This window comes from Mytilus californianus, unplaced genomic scaffold (genome assembly GCF_021869535.1).
Source record: "Mytilus californianus isolate M0D057914Y unplaced genomic scaffold, xbMytCali1.0.p SCAF_11, whole genome shotgun sequence".
Classification (NCBI taxonomy): Eukaryota; Metazoa; Mollusca; class Bivalvia; order Mytilida; family Mytilidae; genus Mytilus; species Mytilus californianus.
This window is the reverse complement of record NW_026262593.1, coordinates 47,032,133-47,051,152: the sequence shown is the minus strand read 5'-3', so window position 1 is coordinate 47,051,152 and position 19,020 is coordinate 47,032,133. Positions and strand designations below refer to the sequence as shown.

At 32.5% G+C, this 19,020-nt stretch overlaps 1 protein-coding gene across 2 annotated transcripts; it reads right to left on the bottom strand.

Moving 5' to 3' along the window:
- Window positions 1-8,067: 8,067 nt before the first annotated feature.
- Window positions 8,068-18,900, bottom strand: LOC127720203 (uncharacterized). Of its 2 annotated transcripts, none has more exons than XM_052226677.1 (5): window positions 18,828-18,900; window positions 11,793-12,425; window positions 10,326-10,364; window positions 9,142-9,208; window positions 8,068-8,896 (listed from the first exon to the last, which is right to left on the bottom strand). In XM_052226677.1, exons 2-5 carry the CDS (start codon window positions 12,420-12,422, stop codon window positions 8,118-8,120), a joined length of 1,515 nt encoding a protein of 504 aa, XP_052082637.1. In that variant the 5' UTR covers window positions 12,423-12,425; window positions 18,828-18,900; the 3' UTR covers window positions 8,068-8,117. The 2 variants fall into 2 exon arrangements, with proteins under 2 accessions (XP_052082637.1, XP_052082638.1); XM_052226678.1 differs by lacking the exon at window positions 18,828-18,900 and adding an exon at window positions 14,672-14,773.
- Window positions 18,901-19,020: the final 120 nt, after the last annotated feature.

The following is a 19,020-nucleotide window of genomic DNA, read 5'->3' as shown; positions in this document are numbered from 1 at the left end:
TCTATGAATGCTCTTCAGGTAATCTTCCGCGACTGTCAAGCTTTACAATAAGAAACCTTGTTTTCGAGTAAAACATTTCGAAATATCTATTCATTGTATATCAACACGGCGGTATAAGCAGTCACAAGCACACAATTTGATTAAAATCATATGGTTTTTTTTTTTGTGGCTTCGAATGCAACGTTTTTATACTATGACAAACAAACAGCTGATTTTTATTAGATTGAATTGCTAAAATGCTTGATTAGCATCTTTTACACACCGAGAAGAACTCTTATCATAATAAGTGTTAGCCAAGTTTGAATTCAAAGAAAGTCGTGCTTCGGTCTCTAAAATATTGGAAAAAATGTACCGAACTATAATAATCCTTTGGCGACTTCTCATTAAATTATTGGCTTCTCGTTATCTTAATAATTGGACACGAAATGTCCGAGAAACGAGTTTTAAATTTGTCATGCCAGGGGCTTGGTTAGAGATGTTATTACTTTGACGCAAACGAATGATGTTAATCAGGAATGTTTACTACGTACAATAAAGTCTTTGACTTTAAAATATAATAATATAAGTATGACTGTTAGCATTTTTTTCCGTCGAGAAATAAATACATTAATTTGCTGTCTACAAATTAAAAGAGGATCAAAAACATCCTGAAGTCAATTTTAAAATTGCAAAAATTAAGAATTCAAATAATTCAAAATTATAAATTGCAATTGAAGTATGCCGCTTACTTTTAAATTCCGCAATAAGCCATTGCCACTTATAGGAGGATTGATTCAACACCTGCATATCAATGTTGAACTTTGTGAATCATATTTAATGTTCAAACATGCTTATGTGTTATGCCACCAACCTATCGGAATATAATTGTGTAACTATTGATAAATAAAAAGATAATAAACGTAAGATTGATAGTAAGAAAAAAATAGTTTGTGGTAAATCCATAAATTAAATCAATGCTCCATATAGATAGATAGATATTTCTAATTTAAAGCACAACTTGGTGCATGTATATAACAATTTTAAACACATGTATGTAGTTAATAAACATGTATATCTATACCAACCAGCCCTTAGAGGCTTATGATGCGCTGTCGTTTATCTACGAAATATTATATAAATTATTAAATAAATTTCAAAGTCATTAATCCTTATATATATACATGAACTTGCTACTTTGGTTTAGGGGAAGAGGGGTGTATGTTTGCATAATTTAGCAAAATATATGACATTTTTCTGAAAAATTAACATTGGCGCCTTCACTCTCCAACAAATATTTTAGCTGTATTATTTTTAATATACCATATTGTTTACTTTTAACCAAAATTTCAATGGGAGAGACGTGGCGCCACATCTAAACTAATGAAAAAAAGTTTTAAAAAAAAGGTGACACATTTCTAGATAAATGAACCAAAATGAAATCTGTTCTATTTCAGTCTTATATATTGACTACTATGAAGCAAATATACAATTTTATTATTATACTTTCCAAAATAATACATTTAGCAATACGTTAGATTAAAAAAACAATTGCAGTTTAAAAAATGCACCCTTAAAGGCCCGTTTATTTGGGGTTACTGGCTCCACTCCTTTATAGAGGCAAATCACTAACTTCTGAGGGGATGACTAACTTATAAAGACTTATGGATCAAATAAACATTACAAATATCAATAGAATGATCAACTTCATGAAAAATGTTTGATATAATTTTGTTCTTGTTTGACAACCTTTTGGTAACAAAATTCTGAATTGTAATGAACGAGACGTGGCAATTCCCCTTTTTGCAATATTCTAATAGACACCACATAACTTCCTTGTTCATTAATCTAAATGAAAACCACATTATATGATTGGGTTGATATTCATTGAAAAAAGTACAATATTTCATTATTAAAATGTACGTTCCGAATCCCTGGTCGGGATTTTGATTAATCTAATTAGGTTTAAAGACTTTGCTTTCCGGTTACAAGACTTTATTGAATATTTTTTTTTCGCTATGATATCAAATATGTGGAGGCTCAAATAAAACAAAATACAAACAAAAAAAAAGCTTTACATGATAAAGTTTAGATTATGGCTTTTATATATATAACACAAGTTTCTGAATACTTTGAAGTACAAGTTTTAGCTTTCTAAAAAAACGTTAGAGTGCTTCGCTTTATAATAATTTAAGGAAAGATGTGGTTTAAGTGGTTGTTTAAGTACGAAACAGGTGTTTTTTTTATCCCCTTTGTGAATATACTCATAAGTGTGGTCTTCTAAGCCCGTCTTAGATGGGTGTATTGTGGTATACTACATGTAGTTTGTCCACGAATACTTCCTACTAAAACTTAAATTTGCTTTAAACAATTCCTACGAAACTAAACGGAACATACGGATTGATAGACGAAACTTCCTTTTGATTTTAAAATTCTTATGTGTCGTCATTCCAGAGATACCTTTTGATTTTGAAAATTTATGATTTGTCATTCCACAATTATGGTAATATTCTACATGGCATACTCTAGCTCTAGAATGTTTGGATTAACTACAAACTTGACATTATTGTTGTTATTGGCGAATCTAGACTCGCGTTGACTTTGAAATTTTATAGTTTGTCGTTCAATAAAGTTATGGGACTTTTAACAGTCAATTTTGACGCAATATTTATTTTCATATGGATATCCTCGACGTGCATGTTTTCTCACACAGTAATGTGACCAAGTTGTTATTAGATGCATAAATATTTCAGATCTTCTCACAATAATGCTAATTCACAATTATAACATGGAAAACACGTATTCTGACAATTTTCTTGAATATCACTGGTAACTATATATATTTAAAGTGTTGGTGTATATGCATATATAGTCAGATGAACACTCAGAAATTTGTTTTATCTTTGTCCCTCTTCTAATTTTGCAACACGAATGGACTCGAGTCACTCGACATTATATAGCAATGTAAACCAGTAAAGATAAAATTATTCATTGATCGGGTATCAGTTCGGATCTTGAATACCCATACTGTAACTATGTTCGTATTTAATATCTTCTCATGTCCGGGACATGTTTCCAGTTATATATCTCATTCTAGCCAATAAATCTTTACCACATCAACAGACAGCTAATGAGAACCGATATTTGTACGTAATATTTTCAAGGTGGCACGAATATGGTATAAAACTAATAGCTTCGCACCGTGATGCGAAGCAAAAACAACAACTTCGACTTAACTGCTTAATTGAATGAGCCTTTTTTTCGAGAATACTAAAAATGTGGATCAAGCAAAACTAAATAACTAAAGGAAAATTACAAAGTAAAGATAAAAGACCACAAAAGTATCTTCGCCAACGGAAGTTGAAGCTTGGTATCCATATATGAAAATTTACACGTTTTTTTTTTGTTTGTAATAGTCACAATCCCGTCTTTGTTTGTTTATATCTCTTCATCGAAAAAAAAATCACAGTATTTTATGTATATGTCATTTACAAAATGACGGGTACCATTTTCCAAGTAAAAACTACTTCTGTCTGAGTTCATCTTCGGTTTTGATTGAGTTCTTGTTGCATATTCATCACTTTTTTGCTTAAAGTTTTTGAGGACATTGATATTGTGTCAGTCCTTCTTCTATACTGGCTTTTGACTGAGTATCCTCTTTTAACACAAATATTAATAAATTAACTTAAAATTGACAAAACAAATTATATTTGTCATAACAAGTGTCATTGTTAAAGCAGTAAACTAACTATTGATACTTTCGGTAACTAACACCCCGAAAACAAAGGTATTGCACCAATTAAAAAGTACGAACATTCTTTGATACAATTAGGTATGCTTAAACTTTTTTGATTGTAATTGTTGTTGTATGCCTAGCAATTACATCGCCGGGCATATAGTTTGACAAATGTCTATCCTTCCGTTCTTCTGAAAAATCCGACATTTGTCAATTTTCAGTTATCCTGATTTTTGGTACGTTAGTGTTAACGAAGACATACAGTTCGAGTTTGTGTTACAGTTGACAGACTATGCCGAAATATGACAAACAAAATTATATGAAAATTGTACTTGCTGAGCTTTTTTGTATCCTACTGATAGTTAGATTTTTTTAATCCATTTTATTAAGGTTTGTTTATTCCCAGAGACAAGGTGTTTAATAAAATCTTGAGAAAGCAGACCCAGATTATGATTAGCATCTAGATTGGCATTAAACACGAATTTATATATTTTTCTTATTATCTGAATTAAACCGGCGAATTTGTAAAAAAAGTTCCCAATTATTTCAATGATTTAAATTGTAACTAATTTCACGAATTCACTGTGACATATGTACACGTACCGTAAATGTTTGTATATTTTGTTCAACAAATTTTGTTTTATTAAACATTTTATTCCCCATTCCGAACGTACGTGACCCACTTAAGGAAGGGTTTTACTGCCGGACGGTAAAGCCCAGGAATGACCATATTTCTATACCACAGACAACAAGAGTCCACCGGAAAAAAACATAAGTAATGCTAGGATCTGTTACATAATGCATTTGTAATGTGTAGCAGATCACAGTTCAAATTGGGTAATCTTTCGTTTACCAGGGAAAATAATCTTTATTGACAAAAAAAAATCATTGTTTATATGTTATGTATATGAGGTAGGTTTAGATAGTTAGGTAAAAAAGTATAACAAAAATATCAAACTCCAAAGTTATTTGAAAAAAAGGGAAGTCCATAACAAATGACAAAATTAAACGTTTCCAACCAACGGATCGAGTGAAAAACAACTGTTATATTCCTGACTTGATACAGGCATTTCCTGAAGAAAATGGTGGGTTAAACCTGGTTTTATAGCTATGCAAACCTCTCATTTGTATGACAGTTGTTTATAGTATAAAGTATAAGTTGTCGATTTTCCGGACACATAGATGATACCCTGGAATCCTGCTGCCATGTTGAAAATCCTGCTTTAATGTCGTTGTAAGACGTAGTTAGCCTACGCACTCAATGTGTAATAACTTTTCTTGACCATACAACTTTGTCATTCAATTGAATGTAACCGATTTCATTCCATAACAATTCTAATTTGATACATGTGGGTTTGGATAATGGGATATTCATTCTGTATTCGTAAGCATTTTTTCTCCATTTTTTTCAGTTATTGTCTATTTCATTGTATTTCAGCACCATATTGTACTCTACCCTTTTTTTTTTGGCCCGTTTTTCTGTATTTTTATTTATTAGACAATTATTTTTTATTCTGTAAACGCCATTCAGAACCAGATGATCCTCGTACATTGTACACGTTTGTTTTTTTTGAAATCGAAAGAGCCAAACAGTTAACTTCATTTATAAACCAAAAAAACTCCAGATTCAGCCAGTGCCTGTCAACTTGAAGACACATAGATAGCCTTAGTCTTCCAATGATTATTTCCACAAGTATTTTACATTTTGCTTCCGACGGATTTTTATTTATCTAAAGCTGTGCAAAAAGTTAATTTTGAGTAGAAATCTATTTAAAACTGCACTATAATAACTCTGCTCACTCCTTCATTCTACAGAAATAATACCCTTTCCGCCATATCACCAATTTTTTTTTTGTAAACACCTTGTCCTTCCCTAACTTATCTTACATCCACCACCGATGTGTATCAACAATGTGAATCATCGCAACCGGAAATTGTCCCCTACGAAGCCAATAGAAAAGACAACTACAAGATTTTCTTTCATTTAGACCATAATGATTTCTATCGATTTAATAAGGTAAACGCGTATGAAATGATTTTCTTAGATATGGTACTTTAATTTTATATGCAGATAAATACCAAACACTGACAAGATTTTGTGTTCTTCTAACAAATTGTGCACCCATTACATAAAAAGTTATAGTTCGTTCGTCTTCCATCGCCCCGCAAATTGGGAATTAACTGTTATTCAATATTTATCCAGATGAGTTTTAAGCATATGACAATGTGACTTCATATTGTCTGAAATTCTCTTTAAAACATAATTTTTGGAAAGGATATTTGTCAAAACAGTATTTGTTTATTGTACGGTGAATTGCACGGCGGTTTACGTCGTATAGCAGAGTAACAAGTTATTTTCTGTAAGACATCTTGCAAATAACTGCAATTTGAACATGAGTTAAATCACTATCATTGATAATAGCAAGGGGATTTATCGGGTTAGCAACTTTCCAATATACGAAATGTACAATCTGATTAAATACATATCATCTGTCCAAGCTTTGCAAACAATGATTTGAAAAGGCGTCGTTTTACTTACTGGATCCTCTGGCTTTGTGGAATTAATACGCACTTTAGAAAACTGGAAGCCCAAATGTCATTGGCTGATGTAATAATTACCAGAATAGAAAGTAAAATGGAGTGTTGATATATCAAAGCTTGGACACAGGATAATTATGTATTTTAACCTATAGGATCTTATAGTACATGTATATCATCCGTTAGCAGATTAAAATTTTGTAATGATTTTCCTGAAATGTGTCGCCGGATTAATTGTCAGCATGCTATACCTTGGACACGTTTTCAGTTCCATTGCTCATCAACTTTCTGTTTGCCAAATTTTTAAAACGGAGGTATTATTTGTGAGCAGTAACTCACAACTATACTTGTTGTTAATGTGTTCTCCTCCTGTACATGCAGGAAACATTTGCCCCATGACATTAAGCAAACAACAAGCAATCAATGTAGTAATCAACTAGTCTGTCCGTCTGTCATAAATATTTTATGTTCTCTAACTTTCAAACTCCTTGGAGTTCATTAATGAAATTTGATATTTGATTATAAACCACTACTTGTTCGTATCTCGCTTACGTGGATTATACAGTCATTGTCATGTCAAAAAAACTAAGTTAAACTTATTAACCCCTGTGTATATGTACAAAATTCGCTCTATTACTATCAGACCCCTTACAGTGAGTGATGAAACTTGGAAAGATAGTTAAAACTTATTAGATGGTATGTTGCATACAAGGCAGAAAATTATACAGTGAGAGTCATGGTAAAGAAATTAGTTCAACTTATCCATTCCTTTGCTTATTGTACAAAAATGGTTTCAGGTCTCTAAATTAACTTCGTGCAGTTTCGGGACAAATTAGGTTACCATCTAAAGAGCCAATTTTAGAATGTCTCTTTCACTTTTACTTTACAAAAACACAAACTCATAGTTCAATGTTTTCCCTCTTTCCCATATGTATGGTTTTATGAAACAGCCCTCACAATTCCTTTCTTAATTATACTATATGATTACAATCTAATTTTTTTAAATGGTGCAATAACAAAAACTATAAATAAGATGTACATTTTATTTAAATCATGAAAACAATTATCAACAAAAATACTGAACTCAAAGATAAATTCAAAAAGGGTGAAGTTCACAAAACCTTATAAAACCAAACGTTATACTATATCAACCAACGTAACGTATTGAGAACAACTGTCTTTATCCATTGTCCGACGAAAACGGGTTTAATCTGGTTTCAAAAGTATTTAGACAAAATCATACCCAGTGCATTCACTATTAGTATACTGTACTAAATCACTGTTCAGACTGATATATAGTCGGAATTAATATTAAGAATTAAAACTCTTTATAGAAAAAGTACAAATGGTCAATCAGACAATAATTTTATGTTGACAAAAGGCATAAAAGTATATTAAATGATGCTTAATATCTAGAAGATACATTTATCTTTTGAAATATCTGTCGTAACAATGCCATTTGAATAAATTTATCGATTTCCAAGCGCTAAATTGACAGCGTTTCATCTCTACAATTGCTTCCATTTTCACGATTGAACAGATTAGGTGGTATATGGGGGATAATTTTGGTGAAGAAGAATCCTGATTGGGTTGCATGATTATGGTTTAAAATTCATCCATAATTTACCAACTTATTGCATATATTAGATTATTTTTTAGAAATCTTGGGTATAGGACCAAACTTCTGCTTCGACAACCGTGTCAAAATTAATGAGGATGTGTATTGTCCGGTTGTACGGCGACATGATCTTATTCAAAACATTGTTTATGCTAATATTGAATGATTCCATTTTGAATTTCGGAGGAAAAAATCACTACAAGTTCCATATTTTATAATTCATGAAGTATTTTCATTCCAAACTGATAACTATATGTGACCATTTTTTTCTGATTTTGAATTGTATCGTATCTGGCCAGGATAATTGAAAACGTGGGATTGATTTGTTTTCAAAGTTTTGAACTGTTTCCCATTGGATGATACATGTTGTACAGATCCATCCTCACAAAGAACATACAGACTACCGTCTTGTAGTGTAGTCATTGGATATGGGATGGATGGTAGTGTTAATGTGTGTATTTTGTCATCGATAAAGCTGTAACAGTAAAGGTTGTTTTCCATTTCTTCACTGAAGAATATTCTGTTACCAGAAACATTTATTCCCCATGGGTGGCAGTGTGTTCCTATTCTCCGTAATATCTCGTCTGTCTGATAATCAATTATCAATAGTTCCCTATCAGCACCTACTACTAAATTGTCATTTATCATTGTCATGCCAAAAGTATCCTCAAATCCAAATAGTGATATGGATTCAATTTTGTGTTTATTGTTTATGTCATACAACTCGATTCTAGGATTACTGAACGGTTGATTAACAATAACTGCCACTGTGGAGTTGTTGACAGCAGTAAGACTACTTCCATCTGCATCGACTGGTATAGCTGCTATCTCTGATCCATCTGTGTTACAGATAAGTAGTCTGAACTGGAAGCACGAACAAAGCACAAGTCTACCGTCATCCATCATAACGACATCTAATGTCGCTCTAGGCAATAATGTACTGAATTCTGACTTCAGATTAATCTGATGATGAGGATAAAAGATATTCTGCCCAAGTTTGTAGGGACTAATATTGCTTTCATCTATGCCTATGAAAAAAGAAATAAACTTTGTACTTTACTTATCACATAAGGAACATTTTCGACATTTTATGCTCGTATTCAATTTACAACATAATTATATGTAAATGCAGCAGTTACTAGTATGTTGAAATTTTGAGATGATTTGGATCATTCATGATCATGTCAGTAATGTATTTATTTATACAATGATAATATGTAAATTCAAATTTTGAAGCATGTTTGTCATTATAATTTACTGTAAAAAGGCTGACCTTGTTCAATCAACTTTTTCTTGCAGTACTGGCAAATGATTTCATTTCTGTGGTAACTCAATATCTCCTGTTAAATAGCCAATTGAAATAATCAGGAAAAGTTTACTTCAGATATTTGATGTTATTAAAGAAAGTGTACTCTTATGTATACTCTCAGAAAGAATCAAATAGTTTCTTTACTCCTGAAATTTAAAAGTCTTCTGGACATATCTCCCATGGCCAGTACGTGTAAATGATTTTGAAATACAAAAAAGAGATGGGATATGATTGCCAATAATACAACTATCCGCCAGATACCAAATGAAATGGATGTGAGAAACACCAACCTTGTCGACGTACCCGGTTTCGCTCCTTTTGGAGTTCAGGCAGTTCCCGCTGTTACTGTTTTTTTACTTGATATGACTCTTCCTAATCGATTTACGAGATTTGAACATCGGTGAACTACTGTCGCTACTAACGTTAACAATAAGCAAAACCCACACCATAGTAAGTTTTAAAAGTCCACTAAATGACAAAATATGGAACAATTTAACGAGAAACCAAAAGCTTAGTTTACGTAAAAACAATAAACGAACAACAAATTCCAATAACTGAATTACATGCTGCTAACTTAAGACAAGCATACAAAGAATATGACAGTAAGAGTTCACAAAACAAATAATGCCTTAATTATGTACGAACGATGTAAGAACGCAAACGAAACGTTGTCCAAACATATTTTTTACGGATAATAAACGAACCATGTACGAACAAAAGTATATTTATTTTAAAGCATACGATAAACGATGCCTCAAGACAATAGTTTTGCGTACATCGTTTTGCTTAGCTGTCATCATATCGTTTAGCGTATCTTTTCAGCTACCGTTATTTCGTTTAGCGTTCATCGTAAAATTTTTACGTTACAGGGATTGAAAGCATGTTTTGTATTATTTATTTCTTCCGTTAATTCTTCATTTAGCAGTAGCAGGTAAACTATGCTTTTAAGGGTTCTTTTCTAAGAGTTTTGAAATATAATTTTTATTCACCTATCTTCGGGATCACATTTGCTTTTCACAAACCTACAAACTATAAGTTCTTCAAATATTTCGAAAAAGGTTAACATTCACACACAAACAATTGCACTGAAAAATATAAAATAGATCAAAACTGTACTCAAATATGCATATTAAAAACAATAGACATACCTGCACAGCGGAATCAATTCCTTGCATACGAGTGTCCATCTGTAAAATGTATGTTTTAAAATCTTAAAGATCAACTAAAACAACATGAAGCAAATAAAAAAAACCTTCGATCCTTTATCTCTACCACAGGCAGAGTTTACATTAGATGGATTTGACTATTTTCTATCTAATACGTGTTGTTTCAGTTTGTATTACTATGTATGCATTACTCAGTGTCTAGAATACTCTTGATCTTTCTCTGAGAGATTGAATCTACTTTTTTATTGGTTTCATTCGATTGCTGAGGAAGAAAGCTATCTGTATCCTAAGAAGCAAACAAATGACCTACTGATAGAAATTGACATATTCCAGGAAACTAACAAACTCTGTCAACAATAATTGCCTTGTTAGAACATCAAAATGAAAATAATTTTTTCTTTACGTTGGATATTCATTGCTAACGATATGGGTACCAATAAAAATTATTTTGGTGTACATTTGTGAATATATTATCCTGAGTGGCCAAAAGACATTAGAATCTGATAGTTTGTATAATGTGGAGTTTATTTTCTTCATTCTTCAAAATGAAAAGTTCTTATATCCATTTTGAATTCATGATAATTGAATTATATACATTGAACCTGAAAATAATTGACATAAGTTATAAAGGAGACTGCCTGCATTTGAAGAATATATTATTAGATGGAATCAATTACCTGAAAAAGAGATATCTCAACTTGCATCCTGTCTTCTGCTTGTAGATGTAGGAATTTGTTACTGTTTTAACAGGGATCAAATACACAACTAGAGGCACCGAGAACAAAGCGAAAAAATTAATACATCCGCTCCTATTACCCACTGGATAACTATAAGAGGTTAAGAACATGTTTAGTTATGGGAATACATGAACACATACTAAAGAAAAAATAAAGAGTAGAATAATGTGAGGAAATCTTACTTCTATAAACCCCTCTGCTACCTCTACCTGTTTAATAACACAGGTCATAGAGACGGACTCGTGGATGGGGATGTAATGATCATAATATGAAAGAGCAAAGTCCATGTTCTGTATAGAAAACTTCAGACATCATTCTGATTAAAACAAAAAATAGGAGGTAATGGCATAATGTCATGAATAACTTTTTTTTTTTTAAATTAATCAACTGTTTATGAGGATAAGAATAACTCAGTTATTGCTTGGGGCTGTTCCCCCATTAATATAAAGTTGACGAAAAGTCCATATTTTGGTAAAGGACACGCAAGAAATTCTGATCACAAAGGAGCATAGGAGATGCACAAGTACAATAAGTTATACAGAATATATAAACGTTTCGTTGAAATTCACAGACGGACGGACGGCGGATACCCCCAACAATATATAAAAACTAATATAGAACCGGTCAAAGATACAGCCACTTAGTAAAAAGCTAAAACTAATATTTTAATATTAATTTTTTCCAACTTTAATCCGGAGAGAAAAATGCTTACCTCGTTCAGTTTTTTGTGAATGTTCAAAAATTCTGTACTGTATCTCATACACAGTCCTTCATCAAGAGGTCTGTTATCTATCCTGATGAGGTCATCTTGTTTATTTGGATCTAGCTGTAGGACAAAACTCGTCAAATCTGTCCATAAGCTCTTATACTCTGTTTCGGTAATTTGACCTTCGGTGTTGTGGCTGAGATAATTATTCTTGAAGCGACGTAATTTGCGTACAGCGTTTTCTTCAGATGGTTGTAGATGGCAGCAGTTCAATAAGATTAAACTTGCTAATGTTATATCAAGCTCACATAGCTGTACTGGGTTTGCTATGAACTTGCAATGACAGTTGTGACCAGGTTGACTTGAATTCTCAGTGTACAGCAGATCCCACTGACAGTAATTCAGCGGAAGATTTGATTTATTGAAACATTTGAGGTTGTCTTTACAGCAGCTGGCATTTCTGTGTCGTAGATGAAACAGTATGTGTATTACTGGTTGGGTGCTAAGAAAAGCTTGTAAAGATCCCTGCCCTTTACTTCTGTAGTCATTTTCTAATCTGGTTCTGAACAGTGGTAGAACAATCTCAAAAAATACTGATCCTACAATAAAATAACGTCGACGATCCTCTACATCCATCCTCTAAATAAAAAAACCCAATAAAAATCTTTTCTTATTTACTGATTTAGATAATCTTTTTTGATATTTTTTTTGTTTGTTAAAGGATGATTGAAGTTTTATCTAACCAGATTTGATTGAATATGTTGTTGTGCAATGTGTAATACAATTTTGTTTTTCTATTGTTGTATGCTTCAATTGGGAAATATTTCATGCAAAATTGTAATCTTCTTTCGTGACAGCTGATAAAGCAACCAAAAGTACACCATCGGCTCAGTAGTCAGTGCTTCGGTCCTGACATGATTTTTAACATATATTTCAAAAACTCCCACTAGATAAATAAAGAAATTACAAACTTAAGAAATAATGGTTCCAACCCAATGAGGTAAAGTTGAACTGATCCGAATTTTGCTAAATTGTTTATGTCCCTTTTTGTCATAAAGCTTCTAACGCTTCTACTTACTGTAAACCAACTTATTTTCGCGAGCGATTTATTTTCGCGACTTTCGCGACTTGAAAAGTTACGCGAATATAAATCGTCGCGAATTTTTATCTTCCTAATATAAATACGTCAAAATAATTAGAAAATCGTGAAAATAAATCGCCGCGAAGTCGGCTACGAAGGGATAAACGCGAAATAAAGTATCCGCGAAAATAAGTTGGTTTACAGTATGAATACACCACTGTCTTTTAAATGTATGGGTTTGAGCGTTCCTGATGAAGGTTCATCAGAAATAATGAGCTTGGACGTACAAGTGTATATGTTATTTTCATTTACCTTGAATTTGTGGTAACATCAACATGAAACTTAGTCCAACATACGTGTATCATGATGTCAACTTTTTTTATATATATGCCAATAAGGTTTGTAATCAAACTTTTACTGTTCACTAAACATGAAAATGCAAAAGAGTGATTGGAGCTACTGTCATATAAACATGTTGTAAATCATATTGTTCATTTTAACAAGAAATGTTTCAATTTTACCAACATGACTTATATCTTGGTATTGACATTGAAGGTCGGTTGAAAACATAACTTTACAATAAAAGAGATGATTTCAGCTTCCCAATTGTAAACTTTCCATTTCTATGTAGCAACATTCTAGCAGAGCCTGAATATGGATGGTAGTTGATGGCTGCTAAATGTCCAGCGGCAAATTAATATATATATTCAGGACGATAACATGTTAATGTAAAATGAAAATTAACCCTGCTTTATACTAGACACGCTGGGCCGGATTTTTAACGTGCTAGTTCACAAGGTAACAGTCCGCAGGAAGGCATGTCACCTTATCCGGACACATTATTCTGACTTCGAGCCAACCAGTCTTTTCCTTTTATGCCACGTGCTTAGCGGAGAAACAGCAAATACCAATTTTAAAGTCTTCGGTTCGACCCGGCGGCGGTTCGAACCCACGACCTCCCGCACTTCAGGCGAACACGCTACCACGAGACCACCGAGGCGGTCGTCTGCATATGGAGTATATACCTCCCAGTTGATACGATATTCAAGAGCTTCTATTTCCTATTATTTCTTTCCTTCGTAGAGGGTTGCTACTTACAAGAAGGATATTTGACAAAGATTTCCAAGTGGTGAAGATGCAATCATACCTCTGAGAATTTTAAGGACGCCATCACGAGGTGGTTGTTTATTATGGAATATCTGTTTCACAATTATCGTAACCACAACCCCGTCCTCTTCGAATATGACCTACCGAATTAGACGTATCACTGGGTTTGTACTTACACGAGGAATAGGACGGGTGCCACATATGGACCAAATTCTTCCTACCCTTCCGAAGCACCTGAGATAACTACCACCCGGTTTTTTGTTGGGTTCTTGTGGCACCGCCTTTAGTTTTCAATGCTGTGTGTTGTGTACTGTTGTTTGTCGTTTCGTTGTTGACATGGCATCGTCAGTTCGTTTTCAACTTATGAGTTTAAATGTCCTTTTGGTATCTTTCGCTGCTCCCTTGTCATATTGATAAATGTAAAAAAAGAGATAAGTTGTACATATCTATGCTACAGCATATAAACTTAACAAAAATACCTAAAGATGTGATTGAGTAGTGCATTGATAGGTCAGATATTTGGGGTGCCCACTAAATAATAATGAAATAATCTGATCCAATAGTATAGGAAAACAGAACTTTAAACGAAAGTGAAATAGTTCCAGATAGATCATTTGTTGTTTGTTTATCATGTTTATTGCTAATTTCAGTTGTTGGTTTGGTATTAAAATTTATTGAATAATATAATGTGACATACCGTTTAAATTGAACTGGCTAAATTTTTTTTAACTGAAGCTAGTACACATTCCAGAGGAACCATACATTTTAAACCTCCTTTGATATTTATAGTAACAATCACATGATATTGTTGTTAAGGTAAATATTGATCTTGAGTTCAAAAGATCTAAAAAAAAGCATTTTGCAAATAACTGAACTGTAAATATGAGCTAAATCACTATTATGAATAATAATAAGTGGCGATATCACGTTAAGCAGTTTTCCAATGTACGAATTGAAAATGTCATACACTGACTGGTCTCTCTATATAGAATCCTATGGTACAAAAAGTCATGTATATTTCATCCGTACTCGGACGTAACAGGCAATACTCTTCTGTGCTAGAATTGTAAAATACTTAATTTCTCATCAATAAAAATGTAATCATTGTATAAAAGACACATTGTCATGATAACCGTTAACATTGCATCATTGTGATCACCTGAGGGGAAGTTGTCTTTTGAAAGACATTATTATGTTTCTTTTTATCTAATTATCACAATTGTATATGTAATAGTTATACACTGAGGAATAGGTGTGTCCGGAGGCTGGAGGTGTTTCTTATCCAGACACGCCGTATCCCGAAGTGTATAACTAAGTTACACCCGATACTTAACCCTATATCTGTTCTTCACTTATATTATTTAATGAGGATTTTGAAAGTAAAAAAAGAGTACTACAAATTACATTGTGTATTTCGAACTAGGAAGAGTCCCACTGTATGTACATAGGTACTGTAAAATGATGAAATATTGGTGTAAATTGTAAAAAACTGACAATTGTATTCTGAAAAATGGTTATTTGAAATGCTGGAGGCTAGCAATGTAAAAAGTAAAAATAAATTGAATTGGTTATGTAAAATAAGAGATTTATTATGTAATTATGGTTTAAGTCATGTATGGTTGACACAAAATGTTTTAGATGTAGATGTTTGTATAGCTGATTCCAAACAGCGTGTTACTGAAAGATTTATATCTGAATCGATGTCATTTTTTCAGGAGTCTTCTAAATGTCAGTTTTACAAATACATATATGACAGTCATGGTTTGCAGTTTTATCTAAGTAGACCCGTGAATTTTAGATATAAACCATGAATAAGCAAGTACCATTTACATGCACATAATTTGAACATTGAAACAGGAAGATTTTTAAATATAAACAAAAACGCTAGAATATGTAATATGTGCAACTGTAATTCTGTTGAGGATGGATATCATTTTATTTTGGAATGTATTGGATATAAAGATATTCGTATGAAGTATATTAAACCTTATCATTGGAGAAATCCATCAGTATTTAAACTTATACAATTGTTATCTGTTCGTAATATAAAAGAACTTAATAATTTTGGGAAGTATTTATGTATTGCCGAAAAAATTCCTAATCATTGAGTGTGTATATCATACTTCAAAATTGTTAAACTATATTAATTAATGTCATGCGCCTAAATTTGTTTTAAATTGTATGAATTGTATACTAATGAAGTACTGTATTGTACTATGTGATGATTACTATATACATATTTATTGTAACATTAATTGAACTTGATACCTATAAGCTGTATTGCTTTTGGAATAAAGAGGTATAAATATATTGAATATTAAATGAAAAAGAACGAATAGCATTTTTATTGACAATACCAAATCATGATTAATAAGAAAAAAACATTTTTATATGAAACCCAAGTAGTAGCCTTACTTTGACGATCTTCATTCGAACATTGACAAGTGAGTAGATTTTACAAATGTCAAAGTTGCCGTTGTGCATATTCCCGTAAAATGCATGTGATAATATGGACCAGCAGGTCAATGTTGGCCGTATCGTGCATTTTTATTACAAAAAAATACATCATGCTTCTTGTATACAGTTGTCAATATGGACGGGTATAAGACGGACGACATTTTGAGTCAGGCTTTGGATTTGGCAGAAGAGACTGAAGATAACGCAATATTTATAACCCAAAGTACTTGCTTGTATCAATTTAATGAAGGTAAACATAAATGTAATTTACATGCTACGGTTTTATCAAAAAGCCCCCCCCCCCTCTTTTATCATCATTAATCAAACATTCATATTCTAACATACTGAGGGATAGGTGTGTCTGGATTAGAAACTACGACGACCAGACACGCTTAACAAACAAAAATACAGATTGCATATGTAGGACCATCCAAGGGGGGGGGGGGGGGGGGGGGGAACCTCCCTTTTTGACGATCAATGCTTTTGATTGGGGACATATGGTTGGAACCCCCCCAAACTTTTTATCCTTGGTTGAAACCCCCTTCCCCTTTTAAAAATGGCTGGATCTGCCCCTGGATGCCATCATTTGTCTTCAACAATCCAAATATTAATATTTATTTTATGATTTAGACTAAGTCCAAATGAATACTATAATATATTTATGCTTTTAATGTTTAATTTAAATAAAAGTTCTATACATGTGTGTTCTTTAAGTCATTGCCATATGGGATTAAAATTCTAACGTCAAGCAAAGGACTATTTAAAGGATTTTTTTTTAATTCAAAATAGATGCTAAATATTTTTTTCGCTATTGGAATTTTCTGAAATATTTTTTTTTTTAATATGTCTTGAAACACTTTGAAATTAACACTATTAGTAATCTCTTCTGTTCATGCTATCACAAAAACCAAATTTCTATTGGTATGAATAACAATGGACTGTGTTTTCGGGATGCAGAAGCAGGGGTTTCCAGAAACCCCGCTCGTCACACCCCATTTGTATTCGTAACAATAAATCTATTCAGTTTACATTTGTTTCAGTAATAGAAACTATAAAGTATAATAATAGAACTGGGGTGTAAATGTGCATGCCGTCATACTACTTACAACTATTTTACTGCTGGTTGTCAAGACGAATTTTCAAACGTTTGATTAAAAAACATTTAAATACTTCTATAAAAAATATTTCCGGAAAGAACATTCTAGTGGTTGTCGTTGTTTCATGTCTATCATATTTGTTTAACGTAACTTGTTTTTTTTTTTTTGTAAATGAGGCCTTTGGTTTTCTCGTTTGAATTTTTTCACTTTTTTCATGTCGAGGCCTTTAATAACCGACTAAACGGTATGAGTTTTTCTCATTGTTTAAGACCGTTTGGATACCTTTTATTTCTAACATCCATTTCATTTGAAGTCTGGTGGATCATTGCCATTCATACATCTCCTTTTTTGCATATAAACATTTTTGAAATCGATCTATCGATAACAAACAAAATTATAGTTGATTTTTTTTTAAACTTTGCATTTTTGATAGACAAAAATAAAAGTCTACCGTTCAGATGTTTGTTAAGATGTTTGACTGAAATTTAAAAAGGGATGACTTCTCTTTTGAAGTACATTTTCATGAACAATGTGAACTTGTATAGATCTTTTTGATTTAATATTGTGCCTAATAAAATGAAATTTTACAGGTAAGACTAGATCTAGTTTAACAGCACGAGGTGGTTTGGTGATAAAACGAGTCAGGTTCATTTACTACCAGTGGTAGGTACAGACGACGTGTATGTTCCAATTATTGTAACCGCAATCCCGTCCTCTTCGAATATGACCTACCGAATTAGACGTATCACTGGGTTTGTACTTACACGAGGAACAGGACGGGTGCCACCTTTGGACCAAATTCTGCCTACCCTTCCAAAGCACCTGAGATTACCCCCCCCCCCCCCCCCCCCCCGGTTTTTTGTTGGGTTCGTGTGGCTCCGCCTTTAGTTTTCTATGCTGTCTGTTGTGTAATGTTGTTTGTCGTTTCGTTTTTGACATGGCATCGTCAGTCCGTTTTCAAATGATGAGTTTAATTGTCCTTTTGGTATCTTTCGCCTCTCCCTTGTCATATTGATAAATGTAAAAAAATGAGATAAGTTGTAGATATCTATGCTACATCATACAAACTAAATAAAAATACCTAAAGATGTGATTGAGTAGTGCATTGAAAGGTCAGATATGTGGGGTGCCCATTAAATAATAAAGATATAATCTGATCCAATAGTATAGGAATACAGAAATTAAAACGAAAGTGAAATAGTTCCAGATAGATTATTTGTCGTTTGTTTATCATGTTTATTGCTAATGTCAGTTGTTGGTTTGGTATTAAAATTTATTGAATAATATAATGTGACATACCGTTTAAATTGAACTGGCTAATTTTTGTTTAACTGAAAGCTAGTACACATTCCAGAGGAACCATACATTTGATACCCCCTTTGATATTTATAGTAACAATTACATGCTATTGTTGTTAAGGTAAATATTGATCTTGAGTTCAAAAGATCTAGAAAAAGCATTTTGCAAATAACTGAATTGTAAATATGAGCTA